Here is a 23,159-nt window from a genome sequence, read left to right as displayed (position 1 = left end):
AACGAAAGATTATTAGCTGCAATAGATTTCCTAAGTTTTTTTTGTTGGTAGCTTGTAGAGAATGTTCAATAAGTCAATAGTTAGGAAAACAAGATTGAGCCACTATTTGCTGGCCCCTGCAGCATATGTAGCACCACATGCTGTTGTGCGAGCAAGGTGAATACTCGTAGACCCCTTCGATCATTTCATCGTATCGCTTCAAGAGTATTACAATACAAACAATTGTTTCTACAATTATCTGATTATTTATGTCGTAAATTACTATAAATGTTCATGAACGATTTTGAGGCTTATTATTGAACAATATATAATTTCTTGTATTACAAACATACTATTTTTTGATGTCTCGGAGATATAACTTCTTGAAGTATGAAATCTAGAGATCTAGATACGCAGAGATAAAGTATAATACAGTCAATGTTTCACAAGAGAGAATGAAAACGATAATGCGTTGGAAAGAAAGCAATTGCCCTGATCCATCTACCGAAACAGAGAAGCGGATGGTCGTGTACGATCGAAAATCCAGACTGGTTCCCCGAATCGTTGTTTCCCCATTTCCCTCACTGTGCACGTCTCATTCCTTCCACTATATCGTTTTCCCGTCTTCGGATCAACAAGGAGGCCGTCGGTGCCGTCGTGTGTAGCCTATACTCTCGTCGTATAGCCTCATCGGAGGCAATAATCCGGCGGGGGAATCCCCCTAACACGTCGGTGGTGCCCACTCAAACGGTCGTAGACCGCGCTTTTATGCCGTCGTAAAAGCGCAGTAACAATTAATAAGTATCTCGTAAAAGCGATCGTCGTTGACACCTTTTTGAATGACAGGGGCGGGATGAGGGAAAGAAACGAGCGCAGGGTGAAAGGAGAGAAAAAAAGATGTCTTTCTTCGTCGCACGCGTTTAAGTAGGTGGGGTCCCCGTGATTGGCCGTAAATTACGTTTACGCTCGAGTCGTTACTTTTAATCAGGCAGTTATGCGCACTGCCGTACGAGCTACCTATCAGACTTCTGACATTTCAATGCCCTCTGTCTCGTAGCCTGCCGACACGGAGGCATTCGCGACCCGGTCCGGCCCGAATAAACGCGTTTTACGATCCCGCTTTTTCGCCTCTTCTTCGTTCGATTAACGCGTCCATCGCCTTTTGTCCGCGTTAATGGCTTGATTTTGCTAATGATACCACTAGGGCACCGGGGAGTGCCGACTCGTTCCCGATCGGTTTTTTAGAAACGGATCCTCTCGTCCATCTTTCCGCGTTCATTTTCGAGAACTCGTTAAGCCTGTTGTTGATAATTTATTCGGGAAACGCGATCCGCTTGATTGGAGACGACGCATAATTGACTCTTTTTCTGAAATATGATCCCTATTAAAAACGTACTATCACGACCGAGAGAAATGGTGACTATCGGCTGCATTTTGCGATAGCGAACCGTTTTTTCTGCGGTTATACCAGAACTGCTGCTATCGATTACCACACTATTGGTATATCATTGATATTTTACGACCTATTAGCGATGTCGTTAAGATATAATATTATTATGGCTATGAGGTAGAATGCAACAGTACGTTATTTTCCTGTAATTTCTATTTATTCTTCTTTGTATTATGAACCTAACTTATCTTCACACGTAATTTAGTCATTCAAAATTATTTATTACTCTTTAACTTCTGGTGCGATATGTAATTTATGTTACTTTGTACTTAGTGTATAACTCAATCCTTTTATTGGAATTGATCCGTTTATATAATTGCTTATGAGTCAGAACGGAGACTCACAAATCTACATGGACTGTTAAGTGTTAAGCTAATATCCTGAACTTCCTAACATGATCCACGTTTATAACAATGTTTTCTCGTAATTCTCCAGCGAAGGGAGACTATTCGAAGAAAGAACATTGGAGAAAAATGGCATTGCGAAGTTCGCGCGGCGAATATTGGAACCATCGCGACAATCTATCTCATGTTTATTCCGCGCTAAAATTTCACGTTCCAAATATCTCAGCGAGTTTTTCGCGAGAAAGGCATTCTCCCTCGGTGATCCTTTTAGACAAGACTCCAGAGGGGATACCATGAATAATCTGTCGGTTTCAATAACGCGAAATTGGATCCCGTCCCATCGAAAACTTAATTTCCTTCGGTTAATCTTCCGCGACATCTATGAATATTCGGCCATTCTCCCCGGTCGGTGTAACGGATTTAAACGGAAGACGAAAACGGAACGCGGCTGAACGAGTACGCGAACAGCAATGCAACAAACGCAATTCCACGGCGTGTATTCGCCAGGGGTCGCTAGAGGGCGCGAGACTAGATAATAACCACGCGAACCGGATATAGGGAAACTGTAGCCACAAAGCCACGGTCAGGTCTGCGTCGTTGTCTTAATTAAGTTACACGCCGCTCGCATTGTTCCGTGCGTATATAAATGTCACTGCAAAAGAGGGGAGAATGATATTAATTAGTTTCAATACCGGCTTCTACCTCCAGAACGACGTCGCAAATTTCTCTCGTATTTTTCTCGCGAACCCACCACTGGTTCTTGTTACTTATTTTGCTTACCAAATGTCGTGGACTCGAACTTAAGGGAAATTTAGACTTCACATTTCGTGTGTCGCGCACGATTCATCCACGGGGTACACGAAGATTTTATACCGGTTTATAATTGAATTGATTTGTTTGCTGCATGTTGCCAATTGAAACAGTGTCGTATAAAATATAACAGTATTCGACTACCTCGGTGCGAGACACTGATATGCTCAAATAAAAACTAGTCATCGATTGGAGCCGATAACAATATCAGTCTAAAGTACAGTCACGAGGATATTTAATTCTTCAGGAGAAATATTGTAGCCAATTTGGAAGGACCTACCACTCGATGATTTTTAATGATTTTGGAGATTTGGAAATCTAGACACGAGGAAATTTGAGGAGCTGGAATTTGAGGTCTAGGAGGCAGTAAAAACTTAAAGAGGGTATAGCAATTCGATAAGCTAAGATTGTTCTATTGTAGGGACTGGGAGATGTAGGAAGTTGAGAATATAGGTAGTCGGCAAATTAGAAATATGCAAACTTAAGAATTTTATAAATTAAAAATTTGGAATGTGGAATTTACAGACGTAGAGATTTGAGAATATAGTTTAGTGGTCTAACAATCCATATAGATTTGCAAACTTGTGAATGTAGAGACAAGACTAAATATAATTTTCATTTAATAAATTTTCGAATCGTCTTCGAAGCCATTTGACGCAATCACGTGTCGAATCGATTTTTCGAATATTTTCAACGCATATCCGAGTTGGCGAACTCGCGGCTAAACCCTGGCCATAAACATAATTTTTAATTATTGTTAACGCCTTTAAATATGTTCCAGGGGAATCGCATTAAATATTACCGGGGCCGTTCGCGTACCGCGAAAATTTCGAAATATTTACGGAGATAAGAACCGCGAACGGCCGTGGAATTATGGACAAGCGATTAACAATACATTAACACGCGGAATGATTTTCACTAATTCTCGTTTTTACGTCAGAATAACGGACGATCCGTGCCGTCGCGTTATTACGGTTATCGTATACCTACGGCTCGCTGGAGCTTTTATTTCCCGGAAATTTTGTATTTATATTACGCTTTCGCGATGAATACGTCGGGATTTTTTACTTTCGAATTGTACACATTAAACAGAACGGTGAATATCGTACATTTGTTCGCGTACTTTTAAATTTTAAGAAAACACCATTTTTTATTCTAGAATCCGTAAAGTGTCTAATTTTATATAATATATTTGTGTGTGATCTTTTCTTGTCTTTTGCGAGGGATGTCGCGTTATTGATGCATCGAGGTCAAAATGTAAATGAGTTATATAATCTATGATATCCACAATCCATGGAAACCTTGATGTATAAATGCATAAATATTCACAGTCTGATTATCATAGAATGAATAAGTATGTCAGTAGTCTACACGATTTTTGTTATATGGACTCTCATTTAACCTTACTCACCTAAAATCAACTTGTGTCTCATCACTGCAATCCACACTTTAAGAAACAGAACGTATTTTGGGGTGCTGTAAAAATTATTGCACCCCATACCGAGTAACCTTATTTAACTCCGTCCAGAGTTAATACAATTAATTAACTCTGTAACTAATATGATTTTTAACCAATCTTGTAGGATGTAAAATAAAGTTTCTTAATAGTGGTAACACAGTGCACGATTGAGGCGTTTAATTGGCGGTTGGTTAAGAAACAATTAAACCGACACGCGTGAATTAATTACAGGAGAGCCGGCACAATTGTCAATCGACTTAAGCGACGTTCAATGTCGACGTTTCTCGGGGGGTATAAATGAGGTGCGTATAGAGAGACAGAAGGGACGAGACACATCCGAGTGGCGCTAAGCCAGCTTTCCTCCAGCTGGAAGGGTGGCGAGGGGGTTGAAAAGACGTGAAACGAGAGGACGGAGGGCAGAGCAATAGCCTTTACGACTCACCCATAGTATCAAACGATCTATCCAACCATTAAGATAGTCTCGAAACGATTCGGTAACCTTTGGGTCCCGTGGAAAGCGATACGCTATCAACTTGGTAGCCCGGTCGCGGCATTTCGTGAGCGTATAGGAAAACCGCCCTTTTGCCTCCAGTCGTACGTCCTTTCACCAATCGCCATTTTGTCTTCTTCCTTCTTGCATGTAACGTCGGTAGGATTAACTTACTGTCCAAGTTGACTCGATAGAGCTTGCCCTTTTATCTGTCTCTCGCATTCTGATCGTATCCGACCCTCTTTACACCCACACACCCTGTTCGACAATTCGTCAACGCGTATAGGTTAGATTCGGCGCATATAGAAGAAGTTAGATGGCTGATCATTGTTTTATTTTTTACCTTAAAGTCTCTTGTTTTCTTTATGTGATTTTATAGCACTGTCAGTACACTTGCAAGTATTTCATAATTACAAGCTACTTTGAATTATTAAATTTAAATATATTTTTTTTTAATAAAGACACGAGTATTGTGCGAGAGAAACATAGAATAAATTGGGAGTCATAAGGGGAATGCAGTTTGTATAATTAAATATCATTAGCGCAGATTTTATTTTCTTGATAAACGTTGATCGAAAGAATCAATGTGAACGCTATCAGATTGAAAGTAATACGACTAGTAGATAATGGTAGTTTCGTGTACCTAACCGCTGTCTTTGCCCATTACGTCCCCTACACGGCAACCCCGTCTGAGCTGAAGAAAATGCTCTCGTTGCCGAAATAGAAACAAGTTTGTCCGCCTCTTCTGAACACCTCCTGAAAGCCTCTAACTGCTAAACTTGGAATCTCTCGAACCCCACAAATTACTTCTTTTTAAATATAATTTTTAAACAAAGTAATAAATATACCCTTAACATCATAACCGTACGATAAAATGTTACAAAAGCGAACTGTATTAAAATGTAAAGTTTTCGCTCACGGGAAAATTGGAAGAAACGAAAGGAACAGAGAGTACAAGAAACATAAATTATCTCCGTGGCCATTCGATCGAACGCGAAAGATTGAAAATGAGAGAAAACGCAATTATCGAAACCGAAAATATTTACGAGTCCCCGTTAAAATCGCGAATAATTCGAAGCACTATCCTCGAGCGCACGTAGCCGGAGTTCCAGCAATAGGTCGCCGGAAATGAACCGACCGTCCTGCGGCTGGGACCCCCATGGGGCTTGATCAGGACCATTTAACGAAACTCGTGGAAAAACGTGCAATTCGAAACTAGAAACGGGCCAGATAAAATATAAAACGTAATAAAGGCGTTCGGTAAGAGAGCCAACGGTAAAAAGACATAGGTTCGAGAGTGTGAGTTTCATGCATATACATCGAAGGAGGCAAAGAGAAAGAAAGAAAGAAGGAAAGAAAGAGTGCACGTAGTCGGTCGTGGAAGAAGTGGGGACAGGGCATGCGCGGTTACGTAGCCGGAAGCCCGATGTATTTCAGAGGGTGGTAGTAGGGTTTTCCCCTGTATGGGGTGAAGGCGGGATGGTTCTAGGATGGTTTCGGGGCGAAGAAGGGGTGGCAAGGAACGGAACGGAATGGAATGGAGCACGGTGGTCGTAGGAGGGTGGGAAGGGGGTGGGTTGCCGAGGGGCTGAGGGGTCCGGAGATTGATAACGCAATTCCAAGACTGCCATTACCCCCGTCCACCAAACTCGCTCCGGCGCTTCTATCTTTTTTGCTTCCACCTCCCTCCCCTTCTTCTGCTTCTCCCTCCTTCGTCCCGTTGCTCTTTCCGCCGTCGAGCCGGGAACCGGCGAGTTTTAGAAATGTTAACTCCATAAATGCCACGCCGTTCATTCTTTCTCTTTTTTCGTTTTCTTTCGACGGAAAGGTGGCTACGGCACGCAGCAGCCTCGATTATGGCGAATAAAAGAGATTAGGTTACCGGAGAGTGAAAAATTCTCGAGTTAGTGGACATACGGAAGTTTGATAGCGCCTCTGTCGATTTCCAGTCGATGGTCGTCTCGATAATTATCGATAGTTATTCCGGGTTTTTTAATTTTTCAATGCAACACTTAACCTCTTTTTCATTTAATACATCACTTTGTAAGATCGACAGCCATGTCGTATTAATTATATCAATGAACCACTTACATAGTAATTTTAATCAAGCTTCAAACATTCATTTACTGTATCTAAGTGTCATTCCGCGATACTTTATATTGGCCTTCTTAACGCAAAGAATGTTGTCGACATTTATTTCAACTTTATTTTTAAACTGGACCGAGAAAAATAGAAAACGGAGGATATTGGTGGATACGCGCCAAATTATTCAAGACGGAATTGAATATTTTATAAATCAGCTGAATGGAATTTGTTTTAACTGTGGTGCCAAATTTCGAAACGTTATACAAATATCATCTAGCGGTTTTAAAATTATAATTCAAAGAATTGGTCTTGTTTGTAGAATACAATTTTATTGTAACTAGCATACTGCTAATAATTGTTATGCATGTGTAGATACTTTTTTTATGTTCATGTATATATAACTTTTTATTTTTGTTATTGATATAGGGGCTGTCCCTATATGCCTAGATTCTCAAATCTCTAGATTCCCAGGTTTATAGATTTGTCAATTTATGTATCCCCACATTCCTGGAATTTTATATCTGCATCCCCTTACTTTCCTGAATCTCTACATCTTTAGGCCTCTGCATGAGAGGATCCCCACATTTCCAAATCCCTACATCCCCAGATTTCTGTACTGCTAGACATCCTATTCGCTGTGTATCTCTATATCCCTAGTTCAATATAAATTAATACTTGTAGTAATGTGTGGCAATAAGAATTTATAAACTTTCTAGGTTATGGTGGGAATATTTAGCAGTTGCAATTAATATCTTCATTCTTTCTTTATGTTTTTTATTCCTTTATCGTTGAACAGTTGAAAATGGCTTTTGTTTCCAGTAAAGGGTCTCCTAGGTTCGCGTGTAAGTCGGAAATGAGGGTCGTTGGAAAAAGCCGGGTTGATCTTAATTCTAAAGACGAAAGGGGAATACCTGCGCAAGAGGTCGAGGAGTCGTGGAGATTGATAATCCAATTTCAAGACTCCCATTATCTCCGCCCACTAGCTCGCTTCCAGACCTTCCAGATCCTTCCAGAGGTTCCTTCACGATTTTCCTTGCTTTCGACTTTTTTTTTTCCTTCCGTTCGTATAAAGGCTGATGAATTTTACGAATCGTTTCCGCCATTTCTGACCACGTGGATTTTCCAGCAAATGGGAAATTCGATGGAAGACTTCACCCCTTTTTTTTCTTCTTTTGAAAAATCTCGTCACGAGAACCGTGTCCGGACTAACGCTTTTCTCTCCCTTCACCAAATGATTTTGGCTTTTATTTCTGATTATCTTGCCGCGTTTTACCTTTCAAACGCTGAACTGATTACTTTCTATTTTGGTTTTTAACCGGTGTTGCGAACACTGATTTCATTCAAAGACTATACTCGATTTAAATTCAAGTATAGTCAAAAATAAAATTCATAGGTGTTCAAAAAGAGAAAACGTTGCGTTGGAAGAATATTCTCTTAGCTTATGCATTCAAGCTGTAACCATTTGTATTTTTATTAAATATAAAACGTGGAATTTATTTTAAACGTCCTATATTTTCTTTGTGATTCTACAAAACAAAGAATGAGTCTCTTTTTAGAACGATTTAAATTTTAGTACAAATTATTCTTGAGAGTGAATAACTTGTAACAAAAACACGGTTGAAAAATAAACAGAGAAGCGCACAAATAAAAAGGAACAAGGTAGGGAATAGCGGAAAAATAATGCGGCGCGCGAAAGCATGATATTCCCGTTTAAAAATTGCAAACAATTTTCCAACGGGCTATTTTTCACCCGGAATGGTATTTCCTCGGGGTTGCTGGTTGTTTGCCGTCGGCAGCCACCGTCGGCTTTATCCCGGGAACCCCCACCGAACCAACATTTTCTCGACAGGAAAGCTCGCGTTTTCGCCTCGCTTCCCAAATCCCGGCAGGAAAGTTTTCGCGAATCGTGCGTGCTCGAGTGTACGGGGGTTGAAACAGACCCACGGAAAGTGGATGGACCAAGATTTCTGAAAAACACCATTATGAGGATAATTGTACGAGAGGAACCTTCTAAATCTTTTTTATTCCTTTACTTTGTTTTCTTAGTGAAATCTCAAGATTTACCTACGTTTGTTTAACCTTCAAGAAGGTTGACATGGTTTAAACGGAAAGTTCACCATCGATGGCGGACGTGGCAATCAACGTGTTAATAATTAGTTACTAATACAAAATACGTTATTAATACAGAAGTACATGTATAAGTTAGTCGTTGAACTTTTATTCATCTTCGAAACGCTTTTATGATCATAATCCGAGAACATATTTTTCTGCGACACTCATTGTGTTCTGTAAGAGTGAGTTCTTCGAGAGAACTGAATAAAATAAGGAAAGGGTACTCGAGCGTAATAAAACATTTTACATCTGTCACGTCGGGGCAATTTAGTCGAAGTCGTACGGAGGGGTTGGAAGGTGACCATGAAGGGTAGAAGGCACGTGAGTTCATATAAAAAGTTTCTAATCTTGAGCCGGAGGGCGAGGATAGTCGAGATGGAGAAGGGCAAGAAGGACACGGTGAAACGAACTCTTGTAACGTCCCCTTGGATACGTATTAACCCTTATTGCACCCTTGGTAAGCCGACCATGTCGTTTTGGGAATATGTAAACGACATTTTGAAAGCGTCAAAATCTTTGTCTGTACTGTGCTTTCTTGCTCGTCGTATCAGTATACATCAAGATACAGTTTTTCATTCCCTTCAACTGCCTCTTTGATTTGGTGTTACTTTTTCTAATTTGCAAACGGATTTAGAAAAAATTGTAAGAAATAACATAGGATACAAATGATAAATTATTTAGGACATCAGTAAGAAATAATGTAAACTTATTACAATCATTGAGTTGTTATTTTGTATAAAATATATTCTAAGTTGAAAGTAACGAAAAGTTGAAAATAGTTTGCTAATTTAGCGTGATTATTTTTTGATCGTACAATGCTGAAGCAAAAGAAAGTTCCTTCGCATTCCTGCCATTAAAAACAGTTTTCTAATTTTAACGTCGCAGAATAGGATCGCGCAACGCCGCACAAAATGGCCGCGATTTGGAACGCAACCGAAGCGATAATCGAAGCGTTTAACCGGAAAATTAAAAGGAAATAAATCGGTGAAAAGTTGCCGTTCGCGAATTTAATATTTCCGTCGGCTTAGCGGAACTAAAACGCCCTAACGTGGCACTGTAACGGTGGAGCTTTCGGGAAGTATTCAATAATTTTCGCACGTCTTTTTGAAATCGTCTAAGGGAAGGAGAGGTTTTCCCTCTTTACAGATATATAGGTATCTCTACACAGCGCCACGTAAGCCCGCGCCGAGGCCGGGATTTAAACTCAAGCGTGGAAAGCTTATACAAAGCTCCAAATTTATTGGATGGAAATCCTCTCGGCGTAAGCGTGCAAGTTCCCTACAGGGGCAAAGTTGCTCCGCGAGATTAACACTTTCCTATCTTCTGCTCAATGCTCGGCCATTTCCCGGTAAACTTCAACGTCTTTCTACTTATTCATTTCACCCGCCTCCCCTGTCCGTCGCGTCGGATTTTTGTTGTCGAGTTGCTACGCGAAACGCGGCCATTTCGCTTCTTCTAACGGCGTAGAAACGTCGTCCGAGTAATCCGCCGCTTTCCACGGAGACATAAAGATCATCTCGATCCAACGAATCGTAGACCCTGCAAGAAACAAACACGAATCGGTGCTTTGTATCGAAGTCGATGGCAACGGTTCGAGAAAACGGTCTCGCCATTTCAACAAATATCAACCCCTTGCTAGGTTATTACCATAAACTCTTTCATGAGCATTCGATCTACCCATGACAAGTCGAAGAACCGAATTATTAACCTTGTCCGATCGTGAAAAGGCACATTCGGACCGCAGAGGACTAAAAATTCATCCGTTATCAAAGTCGTTGAAAGTCGGTCGGGGTGGTTTTTCTCTTTCATACCTACATGAGTTTTCCTTTCATCGAAAACTATATCGCAGGGTTCGCACGTGAAGAAAAGCGTTCCGATCGAAAGGCATAAGATCAGTGAACGTATGTAAACAAGGGCTCGAATATGGGAGAGAAAACAGCGCGGCAGTGCCGGCAGCGAATTCCCATGCGGGAGTAAGATATTGGTTTTCATCCGGCTCGTTTCAGTGCTCGTAACGTTTGATAAAAATGCGTGTTACGCGTTCCAGACCAGACCCAACTCTGACCGAAAGGGCGCCCAGGGAATCGTACTCGAAGAGATCACGAGAATTCACCCTTACCGTCTCACCCCTTCAGGTATTTGCGCATAACAGGCTGATGGCTAGCTTTGGCCCTATAAATACCTTCGCGCGACGATATCGGCTGCTCTAGCAGATTTTTCAGACAGTGGACCAAAAAAGTCCCCTTTCGACAACCTTTACGAAGTCTCATAAAATTGTCAAATCTGCAAACTTTCAACTCTCCGAATCCTCAAATGTCCACATCTTTAAACCATCAAATCATCAAACTCCTAAATCTCCAAAGTCCGAGATATCCAAGTTTCAGAGTGAAACCCAAATTTGCAAATCTCCCGTTCGATCCCCGGTAGAAAAAATTACTTCCGTAAAACAGTCGCGAGATTCAGGCCGTAATAATCTGAACGATAGACGGAAGTCGTTTAGCTATGCACATGAACGTCGGTAGGTACTTGATGGGTAAGATGGTCGATTTCACCGCGTGGCACATCCTTATTTCGTTTGTCACGGTTTTTGATTTTTACCTGTATTATCCACGCGAGCGATTATGTCTCATTTACCAGAACCACCGGCACGCTCGTCAAAATGAGGCAGAGTGCTTTCACGCGACGCCATTGCCTCGCAACACGTGAGTTACCCATAAAGCATCAGATACCGTGAGATTAATTAAACTTAATTGCGATGCCCGACTCTTTTCCCTTTCGATCGATGCTTTCTAACGGGTCGATTTAATTTTACTAGGGATGTAAAATTATCCGTAACATGTTACGCATCGAAGGGTACGTTAATCCGATCGAGGAGGAATTAAAAGCTGTGTTTTTTCGTTAAATTAAGGTTAACTCTGCAAATAGCCGCTACGTTCCTTTTACTGGCCTACAGAAACTGTGCCGGATCTGGCCTGTGGGATTTTAATGAGCTCACTCGATCGGAACTCGAGGCGTATCCTAATGAGTCGATTTTACGAGTGGTCATTCTAGTCGACCGAAAAATGGAGCCAATTAATCGGTTGGACAACGCGATCTGCTCGATCCGCGGCATCTTTTATGGCCATATGTGTCTTCCTCGAAACCATCTGCGTTCAGAAGCCATCACATTTATAGGAACTAAAATTTAATGGAATTTTATTTGTTCTATGTGGACATACTGAAGTATCTCGAATGTTACAAGAATTACGTAAAAGTTCTGTTATCCAAATAAACTCAACTAAGAATTTAACTAAACTAATCAATGTTGTGCGACCACCAGTTATGTGAAACTACATGAAAATCGAGGAAGATGCTTTCTGTTTACCTACACAATATCGCAATTCTTTCAATATATTGACGAAGTTCATCTGTGAACCGTCAAAGTTTGTGAACCTTCAAAAGAATTCAGTGAACGAAGAGATTGTATGCAATGGGAAATCGCACGATTCGTTGAAATATGAAATTTGTGGGTGGATATGTAAGCGGGTTTACAAGAGGCGGCAATGATAGCCGAAGCAGAGGATCACGAGCAGCGTGTTTGGTCTAAGCGGGCGGATCGAGGCGAGTAGAGGAGGTGGATGGGGATACGGCCGATAAACACCGCATTACTCCACTGGAAGAGCATTTCTCGCGCCAACGTACGGCCTACGAACGTAAGCTCGGCCACCTATCGGCTAGCTCGATCTAGATTAGGACACTTAACCGTAACAAATTTGAATCTGATTACCCCCGAACGAGATTGGGGCGGACTTTACTTGAAATTACGTCGCCTAAACAACCCGACGCCATTTCCGTTTCCTATTCTATGTCGCTACTTTGAAACGTTTTCAAAACCACGGGACCAATTACGATTAACGAAATTGCTAGTTGCTTTGAACGAAATTATTGTAAACTGGATAACAGATAATGCAATTGGATGTTTTATATTCTGTATGAAGTTTGTTAGAAATTTTAAATCATTTCGAAAGGTGTAATGCATTCGCAGATCAAATATTTCTTATATTTTTAATATACTTATTTCATGTTTCATTCCTTGTATACTTATCGATATACTTTATTTTTAATCTGAAAGTAATTGCATATTTCTGTGAACCTAGCCCACAACTCTTATTCAAACAGAATAAGCCATCAATTTTCAATTACTACCTTGAGCACTAGTAAGCTTTAATTTAGCAAAATTTCTGTGTGAAGCCCAATCGAAAATGAGAAAGCAGGGTATTACCGAAGCAGAGGAGGATGAATCCTCGAACAGACCGATCAGTTAAACGGATCGAAGCGATCGTGCGCTACAAATCCACGTAGCCACCATATGCATATTTTCACAATATCGCACGGTCCCGTGTTGCCTCAGGATAGGTACACGTAGATCCCTCATAAGGGAGATATCGTTTCCGAATCAAATGACCCATTCGGTTTTAGTGGTGCCATTTAACCGACATCTATGCGCCTCTGGCCATCCGACACGGGAGCTAACGTTACACGACAAACATAGAAAGTCTCGCCATCGGGCTTTTGGCCATCCCTCGATAATACCACTCGTCCACCGTGCACCAAATGCCATATCTCTCGGTTCAGAACAATTAACAGTTCTCTCGTTGATCATCACCGCATCGTTTGTTTCAGATTTTATCGCTTAAGCATTGTTTGTTCGTTAATTTCAAGCCTCTTTTGTTCGTATCCTGTTCTATTATGGCCGGTTTCGTAGCTAGTATATAGCTATTGCGCGTAAATTTAACGTTCACATTCACGGATGGTTTCGACTGATCTTTCTGATGTTGAATTTGTAGTTGATCCTGAAAGAACGTTCACCTACAAGGTTGTGGTTCGAGAAAGCTATTCGAATTTAGTTTTATATTGATAGTTACATGTATTCGAACATCTGGACATATAGGATGTATACGTATATCTAGTTGCACAAGATGAAAATTGTGATACAAGCAAAAATGGTGATATTACATTTAAAATTAAGTCCCTGTATAAAAATTATACTGTATATAATTATACTGTATATAATTTTTATACACGGTATGTGTACAGTACATTACACGGTATATGTACAGTCATATTAAAACGTGTACCAGTGGTACCAGTATACAAATATGTGATCCTTTCACGCCATAACCGATCAGGTGTACATTCCCATGCAGCCCCACATAATCCAACCATCACGTTTCATGCGTAACCTGCAGGGAACCATATTAATATACGAACGCCATATTAATGTCCTAAGAAATATCATAAAGATCGTTGGTATTAGAAGATACCCTCGAAGTTCTCGATACCCTTCGCACTTAAGTTAGCATTCGCTGTTTCGAAAATAAGAGGAGTCGGAGCGACGGCTGCGTAACAGCATCTGGGACCACATTCAGCGTTTACGGATGAGACGGTTAAGGGTAAATCGGCGGGGGTGGAACACGTGTTCGATGCTCAGGGTGGACTCGAGGAATCGTGGGGTGGTGGGTGGTAGAAAAATAAGAGCGGAAGGTTAGGAGCAGGGTGATGTCGGATGTAGTAGGTAAGACGTCGTTACGCGCATCCGGCGCTCCGTACGGTTTTCGAATCTGAACTCGGCCCGATGGCGAATGTTTTCGCCTCTGTTTATAAGAGCGGCTGTCAGGACACCTTATAAAAGACGGTAAATCATCCGGCGCGAGAGGAGATATTAATACGGCCATGGTACGATCCCGGTTGCATTTTCATTCGTTGTACGCGGCCTTTCCAATCTGGCAAACTACCAAATTGGAAAGCGGAGGAGTTGCGAAGTTTTCCTCTTCCCGCTGCAACCCGCTCGCGGGTACACTTGGCCCGACTTCGAAGCCAGCGAGGAATATGTATTGCAGCAAAGTAATCCAATCCTGGTGAACGTTACCGTGGGCTTCCATTGATTCATCGAACAATCTGCGAGAGAGCGTTTAGAGCACTCTCTGCGCGAGTACAAACGGAGAGATTAGATGATTTTGGGTTCTACGGAATTTGCTGGGAAGTGACCTCGAAGGAACTTCCAGATCGTTTTTCATTGAATATGGAGTCGTTGAGCGGTGTTTTTATTAAGTAACTTTTTCTCCAATGTTAAATAGTTTGATTAAAAGTAGTACCTTAACTACTAATATATCGAAACTCAATTGTCGAGACAAATGGAAAATCTTCACCAATTCTCGATATAAGCGTGATGAAACAAAATTTTCAATTTAATAGACACAGAATGATCGAATTTTTAGGTCACTCTTTCCTGACCCAGCTTTGACCAAAACTAATTAGGTCGAAGATCATGAATTTCACTGAGGGAATATTACCTCGTGAGAAATTTCTAGGACAATTCGTGTTCGAGTATTATTGAACGTACAGTAAAAGAAGAAATAAAAAATATGAAAAAATTTGCGATGGACAGTACAACTAATTTGCAAGTAACCAATATCCCTACCAAGTTGATTGTCTGAAAGAATTTCTCATTGCAAATTTCGCGTGCGTGCTTATACGGGTCCCGTGAAACCTCATTAAACCCCATCTCCGGTCTGGTGGTTCACGTCGTAAGTTAATTAAGCCGTAGCCATCTCGTGGTTACAGGTGCAACGGGTAACTTATACGGATTTACGGGTTCGTTTCACGCGGATACCCTGATTGGCCGTCGTCGGAGTACACGGTCTCGCGAAGGGCTTTGTTTGGCCGCGTACGGGTTAGCAACGAGCTGGCATCGAGACGGAAAGTGGCAACGGACGCGATAGGCCGACGTTTGTTATTTGCAATTCCACCCGTGGGAGAAGGCTCGGAAGGGTAGGAAGGTTTAGCACGGCTATTATACAGATCACGTGGCGATTGGATTCCTTGTTGAACGTTGCTAACCCTACCTACTTTCCCAGTGGCCTGTCGGTTTGCTGGCTGGCTTGGCTGGCTCGCCGTGGATCACCGGCTCTTTGGATGGCTGGCTTCCTCTTCGGCTGACTGGCTAGGCCGGGAGGGCTGTAGTACCCTCACAAATCCACCTCCAACTCCTACGGCTTTCATTATAAATCCACCCCCACCGTTTCGTTGCGATGCCGCCTATATACCGGAGAGCCCCTTGAACCCCTAACTTTCAACCCGTATTTTCCACGATCCATTATATCATTCGGTTCCCTTCACCCTCGGCTACCCCTACGGAGATTCTGGCCGAACGCCGCCTGCCTCCAGAAGGGCAAAGAAAACATCGTGAATGTATTTTTCAATTTGGATCACCGCCAACCCTCCCAAACCTATGTGCGAATCGGGAAACCCTTTCTACGGTGTTACGTATGATTCTTTCGGTTGTATCCGTTGTCTCTTGGAATATTTTCCGGACAAAGTAATTGAAAATCGAAAATCGTTACTATGCATTGTCTAGCAAGAACCGATACACAAGATTCGCCTCAAGATAAAATTACTGCTCACAATTAGTTAATGGCTACAATTACTTGTCCTGTAATTTTAACGGAGTCTAAGAGGTTATGCGTAAACACGATTACGAGACAACGTCCACGTGGACCAGCAAAAGGATCGGCCGCATTATAACGCGAAGCGTTGATGAGAGGGAGGTACATTCGTGACCGAGACTAGGATGTGCTACAGCAGTCCCTCAGTGGCTCGTTAGAGCATTTGCATTTCATTTCGTTCCTCCCGGTAGCCCCCCATCCCTTCGAGCCTCCACGGCAGCCCCTCTTTTCCCGTATAAATATTAATGCAACATCCTCCTCTCTCGGGGGGTTTTTGTTCCTCTTCTGTCCCGGAGAACGGCGCCCTCCTTCCGACCGAGTACTTTGAATGCTGATGCGATACGGAACCTCCACGTCCTTTCTTCTCTCTTCTCGTACGCTCCGCTGCAACGTAGGCTTCCTTTGTATAAGCACTCGTAAAGAAAGTAGATTTTTCGATTTCCAAAATTTTATCTTTCACTTTTTCTAAATGTTCCAATTTTCTAATCTTTTTTCCAATTTCAAATTTTTAAATTCTTCGATTCTTGAGTTTTCAAAATTCTCGAAGTTATTCTTTAAATTTTTATCTGTGTTATCGAAGTCCTCGAATCTGAAATAGCAGAACCATTGTGACTTCTATCAATTTCTTTAATAACTCGTCAAATAATTTTAAACAATATCCACATCTACAATCAGAAATTATTTACCATCGAGCATGAAAGGATTATTTTATATTGATATATGAACGAATAAATAAATAGTTGCAGAGAAATTCGAAAGTCTAGTATTATAACGACGCAATTAAATTATGCAAGAAGCGTGTTCCGTTAAATCCAAGAGGGCGTTATTAGAATGCGAGGACAGCTTCCGTATTTTCGCGTTCGGATTTCCGCGTCTCGCGAATTTCGTTGAAGTACGTGCCGAGCGGGAAGCGACGAGCAAAAGAAACAGAGAAAGAGAAAGCATGGAGAAGAACGAGGGAGCGAGGGAGAGAAGACGGTTTGTGGAAGTACGGAGACAGTAAATATATACGGAATAGCCGGGGGTTAGGTATATGCAGGGCGGTAACGTGGTAAGATGGGCCTCTGCATTGCCGGCATGATTGCCTCTATGGCACATCGAGGCAATCCCCGTGGCTACGTGCCCGACATACATCCGCTTCCATCTTACTTTCTTTTTCTTCCCGTTTCTTTTCTCTCCTCTTCTCCTTTCTACAGCGACTTCCAAAAGTATTCCTGCAGTCTACACTAGTAACTTAACATTCGTGATTTTGGCTGCAGAGAAAATTGCAAATTTTTATGATGACGCATATCATTTTTTTATGATGCATATCTTTACTGTGGTACAGTCGGTATACGGTCAAAATATATTAGGTTATCGCGTATCAGTATTCTACGGTTTCGAATCATAAGAAATCTAACTCGTTTCGATGATACAGTTTTTTATGGAAGTGTAAAATTCTAACCTAACTTAATTTGCACAAGAGTTCACCGCAACGATTCTGACGAATCTGCCCGCGAATTTCCAGAACGTAACGCAGCCACGAAATCTCCTCGGAACAGTATTTTCGGGATTATCCCCGGCGAAGGGTAAGAGGACACGAATAATTTTGCGCGAAAGCGTGCTTCGATCAAAATTAATCCAAGACAAGGGGGAGAAGAAGGCAGGGCCAGAGTGAATCCTCTTAATTGAATTCTCGCGTTGAAACGAAGGACGGGCAAGGCTGATTCATTTATCGTCGAAGGAATAAAAGCATCGCGGCTCGAATCGAAGCAACAGAAGAGATTCAGAAGTTGGTATCATTGGCGGATTCGAAGGGCCTCGGGCATTAGTAAGTCGCGAGGGGTGATTTCGGGCAAGTTGTACGGTAAAAGCTGGCGGCACGAGGCGGCGGTAGCTCAGCAACGTTTCATTAGCGGAAGATGCTCCCCGCGGGGGCGCGAGCCAACACGGACAGAGACAACGGCGAGTCGAAGAGAGAGAAGGAGAGAGAGAAACGCGTTATCCAGCTCGAAGAAGAAGGTGGAACAGGGTGGTTGGAGGCGGGTAAGCGAGATTAGAATCCCGTGCATGGTTGGAGGCGCATATATCGGTCAATAACTCACGTCCAACGACGTGTATCTTCCTCTCGGATAGCTTTTCCTTATTCGCTCGATCTCGAAAATGTGATAAAGTTGTTCACGGGACGATTTAATGGCTGTTTCGTAGCTGGCCACCAAACGTTATTAATTATTCTAGGCTTCGATGGTTGTTTCGGACGAAGCGCGCGGACTCTCGATGTTTATCGCCGGTGAATTTTCTCGAGGCACTCTTAACGATCGGGAACAGGGTCCTATTCGATGACCGAAGTTGCTTCGTATTTAATCGAGACGCTCGTGACTTTGACCATAACCATCGATCGTTTTAAGCGCGCAGTAATTAAGGCGAGTAATTTGTGTGACGCTCGCTAATGCTAAAACATGCGAATTTTAATCCTCCGAGTAGTTGTAGGCTGACTATTAGTTGCGAAAAACGTATGTTTGTTACCATTAATCGAGATACCGAGTTTAGTATCGTTAGAACGTTTTATCGAGGACATGAAAGTAAATAGAGTATTCACACCTATAATCACCGACCGGGATACTAAATTCGCATCAATAGAATATGGTAACACAGTTATCTTCATCGTACACGCATGCATTAGTTAACATTAAGATCCGCTTTTGATAAAATTAAGGTAAATGATCCCATTATGGAACATCGTCATCATTAAATGGTAGACAATAATAATCGTTCAATAATCATTCAACTTACTAAGTTTTCAAGTGAGTTTTTGTGTGCAACATTGGCTATTTCTTAGGAAGTTATTAATAAATATTAAATTTAGTCTGATGTCTCTTTCATCGACCAGCATAATTTATTAATATGATCTCACAATCATATAAATGAAATTAATGTTTTGGTATTATACATTCTCGTAGTAAAATTGACTTTAGAAATATATATGAGCTTAGGATCTTGTTTTGTGTAAAAATCTGTAATTATTCCCCTTCACGTAATATGAAACAGACTGTTGATTGTGGAGTACTGAACAGTCTCTGAACTATGCATTAATGAACAGAGTGTACATTGTGTAGCATTCTAGTAATTTACTACTAGTCTAATTGACTGTGGACATTTATGCATTTATATGCTGAAATCTGCAGTGTATAGCTCAGTCAGAAAATACCATAAATACCGAAGCGAACGAAAGCTTGTAAAAAATATAAAAAGGAAAGTGAAATTCAAAACGGTATCGCAAGAACGCGATCGTCCACCTCCTTTGTCGCGGCGTTTATTCTCCACGACCCCCTATAACGCGTTATTTATCCACCGCGAGTCCCTAGCTCCCCCATTTTCTCCGCTCTTCTCGTTCCATCGTGGCCGGCTTACCCTCCGTTGCTTTTTGTTTCCGCGTTTTAACGTGTTCATTCGGAATCCGTGATCCCTCTATGTTTCTTCCATTACCGGTGAGGGGTGTGCGCGCGTAACAGGAAAAAATCGCGGGCTCAAAAAACGAGAAGCAGGCAACAAAAAGGAAAAAAAAGAGAACAAGAATAGCAGCAGCCAGTGGATGCGTTGCCAGAGCAGGGAGACGCGTATCATACGTCAGCCCCGGTTTAATCTCACCTCTCATTTATGCTACTGCGAAACGAGCGAAATGGCGACCATGGAACCCCATCAAAGCCGACTGCCTCGGCCGCTGCCCGATTTCACTGACGTATCTCTCTCGAACGTCCATTTCCCTTTTGTCTGCTCGCTTTCGCGCGGTTGTAAATGTCATTGGCGCCGTTCCGTCGCCCGAGACAGAACATCGCTTTGATTCTGCTTTAGCGAAAATTCATCCTCTCAAACTGATCGATCTTACACGGGCAACATCTACTGTGGTTAACTGCAGTCGGGTTATTTTAGAGGGGGCAAAGCTTGTCTGATAAATTTTATCGTACGCAAACGGGGTTTAATATTCTTTATTGGCTATTTACAGATAGTCCTGATTTTTCTTATTTGTTACTTGTTAAACATTCTATTAAATATTTATTATACGTGCTAGATATAACAGGTTTCTGTCGGCGAGACCCCATTACTCGTGTCGTTATGGTGCGTTTAGACTAATGATGGGCATGTGAAGTGCCCATTAAAGAGTCGAGGGGCAGAAGCGTAGGATAGAGACAGTACCACATCAGCCACATGTTGTCACCATTTTGAAACAAAGAAGGACGAACATTTTCTTCTTTCCTCCAAACGTGTCTTCAAACTCTGTGTTCTTCAAAAATCAGAATACCTAGAGTCTATGTTCTCCGAAAATCGGAAAGATGTGTTGTACTCGAACGTGAGTATATGCAGGCGCGTTTGAAAAGTTATGCAGTATATAACGAAAAAGCTCGAGGTTAAAACAAGCGGTCAACACGAAGCCAAAGAGGAACCATGCCAGACCACCATCCCGGTCCAGACCGAGCACAACCAACCGGAGGACCACGTCGTTTGGTCAGAGGGTGTTCGTATATATGCCAACACGTGGGATTAACTTGTATCCCGTAAAGCCGCCCGCCGCCAGCATACAAAGGTTGCTCGTAAGTCTCTTCGGATACCTGGCTAACGAAAATTACGATCTTACTAGCACGAGATTCTACTGTACCACCGCACCGGCACATTAGTTTCCTCGGTTTGTTTCTTCGTCTCTCTTTCTGGGGGTCCTCTCACCTCCGCCTCTACGTTTTCTCTCGCCTACGCCTCTACGCCTACCAGAGACACACCGAGGACCTGCCTCTATCCGGCTCTTTTTCCTTCCACTCGTTACCGTGCGCAATAATTCTACCTGTTTGCGTCGATATCTCAGTGGAAGCTATAACGGTGATCACGGGAAACAGCGGGGTTCCTTTCTTGTAGCCTGTAAGATCGTATCGGACCCCGCCATAGAAATAATTGCTCGCCGGATAAACTGATCGCTCGAAAAGCGATTCGCAATTGCGAACTGTACCTTGAATCTCTGCTTGGTGTTACGTTACATGCTTCGCTCGGACAGAGGGGAAAAGGTGCGCTTAATTATCGACCGGTAAAATTCAACGACGATTAAACGATATTTATTACGCCGTTTCTGCGTCGTATTGATTTTTGACCCTTTGGCGGAATTTCCGAATTTACACCTGGCTCCATGCACGATTTACCGACATTATTATTTACTTTCGCGCGTTTATTATCACACGAGAATTAAGAATTATTTAGCCCAGCATAGGATAGAGTCAGGTGATAGGCTCCTATAGGAAAAATGGTCATATAGGGAAAACGTTCTGTCGCTGTGCTGGCTGCTTTGCCGCCATCTTGAATAGAGAACATTTTCTTAGCTCCTACAATATTTTGTGTTTGTAACTTTTCTGATGCATTGTATCATTAACATTTTCTCTACATCTGATACACCTTACCATTTTCACTAGAAAAAATTATCTTATAGTACTTGAATAATATTTTTGGTAGGAAATTTCTGCGCGGTATAGCACCATCGCCTTTTCTCCTAAGAAAAATAACTCTAGCACAGTACTATCGCCATTTTCCATCGAGATAATTTTCCTGCTGTATAGTATGTCGCCATTATCCCTAGAGGAAGTTTCAACGCTGAATAGTTTCGTACTTCTCCGTGGAGAATAGCGCATAAGAATAGATTTCATGATTCGCATGCAAAATCTCGACTGCTATAATTATCACAAATATCTCAATCCCTTATATCGCTGTTTTTCGTAGGAAAGTCTGTGTGCGATTTGCATTTTGATGTCGACGAGTTATTCTTTTTTTCTGGATACAGTGATGCTGTAACATTGTCTCCATGTCGTCTCGGTGCTGTCACCTCGATTGAAAAAAGGTGAATAATATGTATCAGGAAAATGAAGGTGGTTGGGGAAACCACGTTGACGGCACGATATGTTGCAAATTGACCTTTATTCGGTGTGAATTACTTAAACGTGTCGAGTTGGAGTGGAGATCGAGCGTAGAGAACGTTCCAATTAAATGGACCCTCCCCCGTATCGGTGAAGTATAAAAGATGAAAAAAAGCAAAAAGAAACGGTCGAAGAGGAAACGAGGAAGGAAACCACTGGAAATAGCGATAGTTCGATCGTATGAAATTCGTAGCCAATCGAGCTGTCCAATAAATGCAGATAGACGGGTTACCTGTCTCGCCGGTCGGAAAAGCTCCTTTTTTTTCCGTCGGAGCTGGAAGGCAGAATTTAACGCCGCCATTATGCAGAACGGGTTTGTATTGGCAGAGACTCAATCCCAATTCCCAGGGATAGCTAGCTGGTCGAATGGCAAAGCCAAACAAACCTTATTTATGTCTCAATTAAAGCCGGGAATGGGATGCACCCTCGATGGAGCGGCTCCAGACAATAAAGCAGTCGAAAGAGGGAGGTGGGGGAGCAGAGGGAGTAGATGGAAGAAGAGGTGGAGAAGGAAGGAAGGAAGGAGGGGTTGGAGCAGTAGGAGCAAGAGCAGAAGAATGGGGTAGCGGGGCTTCCATCGGGGAGACGGCTAGAGGCGGTGGAAGCCGAGGAGGTGGGATAGAGAGGGATGGAGGGCCAGAGCGAAAGGGATCGGGGATGGAGACGGAAAACTGTGGATCGTTGAACGCCGACCTCTGGACTCTGAACTTTCCGGGACCACCGGGGTGGCACGGCAACGGACACGGAGAGCGAGAGAGACGGAGAGACGAGGTACCATTGGTTTTAGCCTCCGGATTCTGCGTATATCCGAAACTGAACTAAATACCAGGGGGACACCGAGGTACCGAGGAGATAACGAGCGAACTCGTGAAACGGCCATAGATCAGCCGGCTTAATTATCTCCACGCATCGCTGCCTACCCCTTCTAATCGCTGCCCTACACCCACGCTTCGTCCAAAGCCAACTCCCTTTCCACCGTTCGTCGAACGATCCTCCTGACAATCCTTCGCTGTCCCTCT

General features: G+C 42.4%; 2 protein-coding genes across 9 annotated transcripts in view; one reads left to right on the top strand and one right to left on the bottom strand.

The window, feature by feature from the left end:
- LOC143264619 (uncharacterized) overlaps positions 1 to 23,159 on the top strand; it is a 392,045-nt gene that overhangs the window by 309,558 nt on the left and 59,328 nt on the right. The window lies entirely within an intron of this gene.
- Positions 1 to 23,159, bottom strand: part of LOC105664357 (uncharacterized) — a 79,148-nt gene that overhangs the window by 7,627 nt on the left and 48,362 nt on the right. For 3 of the 8 annotated variants that reach the window (XR_013038446.1, XR_013038441.1, XR_013038442.1), the window contains one exon: positions 15,614 to 16,802. The exons of 2 other annotated variants lie outside the window; for them this stretch is intronic. Coding sequence is in view for 1 of the 6 variants with exons in the window: in XM_076532758.1 (XP_076388873.1) it covers positions 7,529 to 7,720 (192 nt within the window). In the remaining 5 variants the exon portion in view is untranslated. Of the gene's footprint in view, positions 1 to 7,528; positions 8,585 to 9,456; positions 10,269 to 13,821; positions 13,952 to 15,613; positions 16,803 to 23,159 lie in introns of those variants that run through there. 3 more of the 8 variants (XR_013038444.1, XR_013038443.1, XM_076532758.1) reach the window with 3 other exon arrangements.

This window comes from Megachile rotundata, chromosome 1, assembly GCF_050947335.1.
Source record: "Megachile rotundata isolate GNS110a chromosome 1, iyMegRotu1, whole genome shotgun sequence".
Classification (NCBI taxonomy): domain Eukaryota; kingdom Metazoa; phylum Arthropoda; class Insecta; order Hymenoptera; family Megachilidae; genus Megachile; species Megachile rotundata.
The sequence above is the reverse complement of the archived record's forward strand: the minus strand, read 5'-3'. Positions and strand labels throughout refer to the sequence as shown.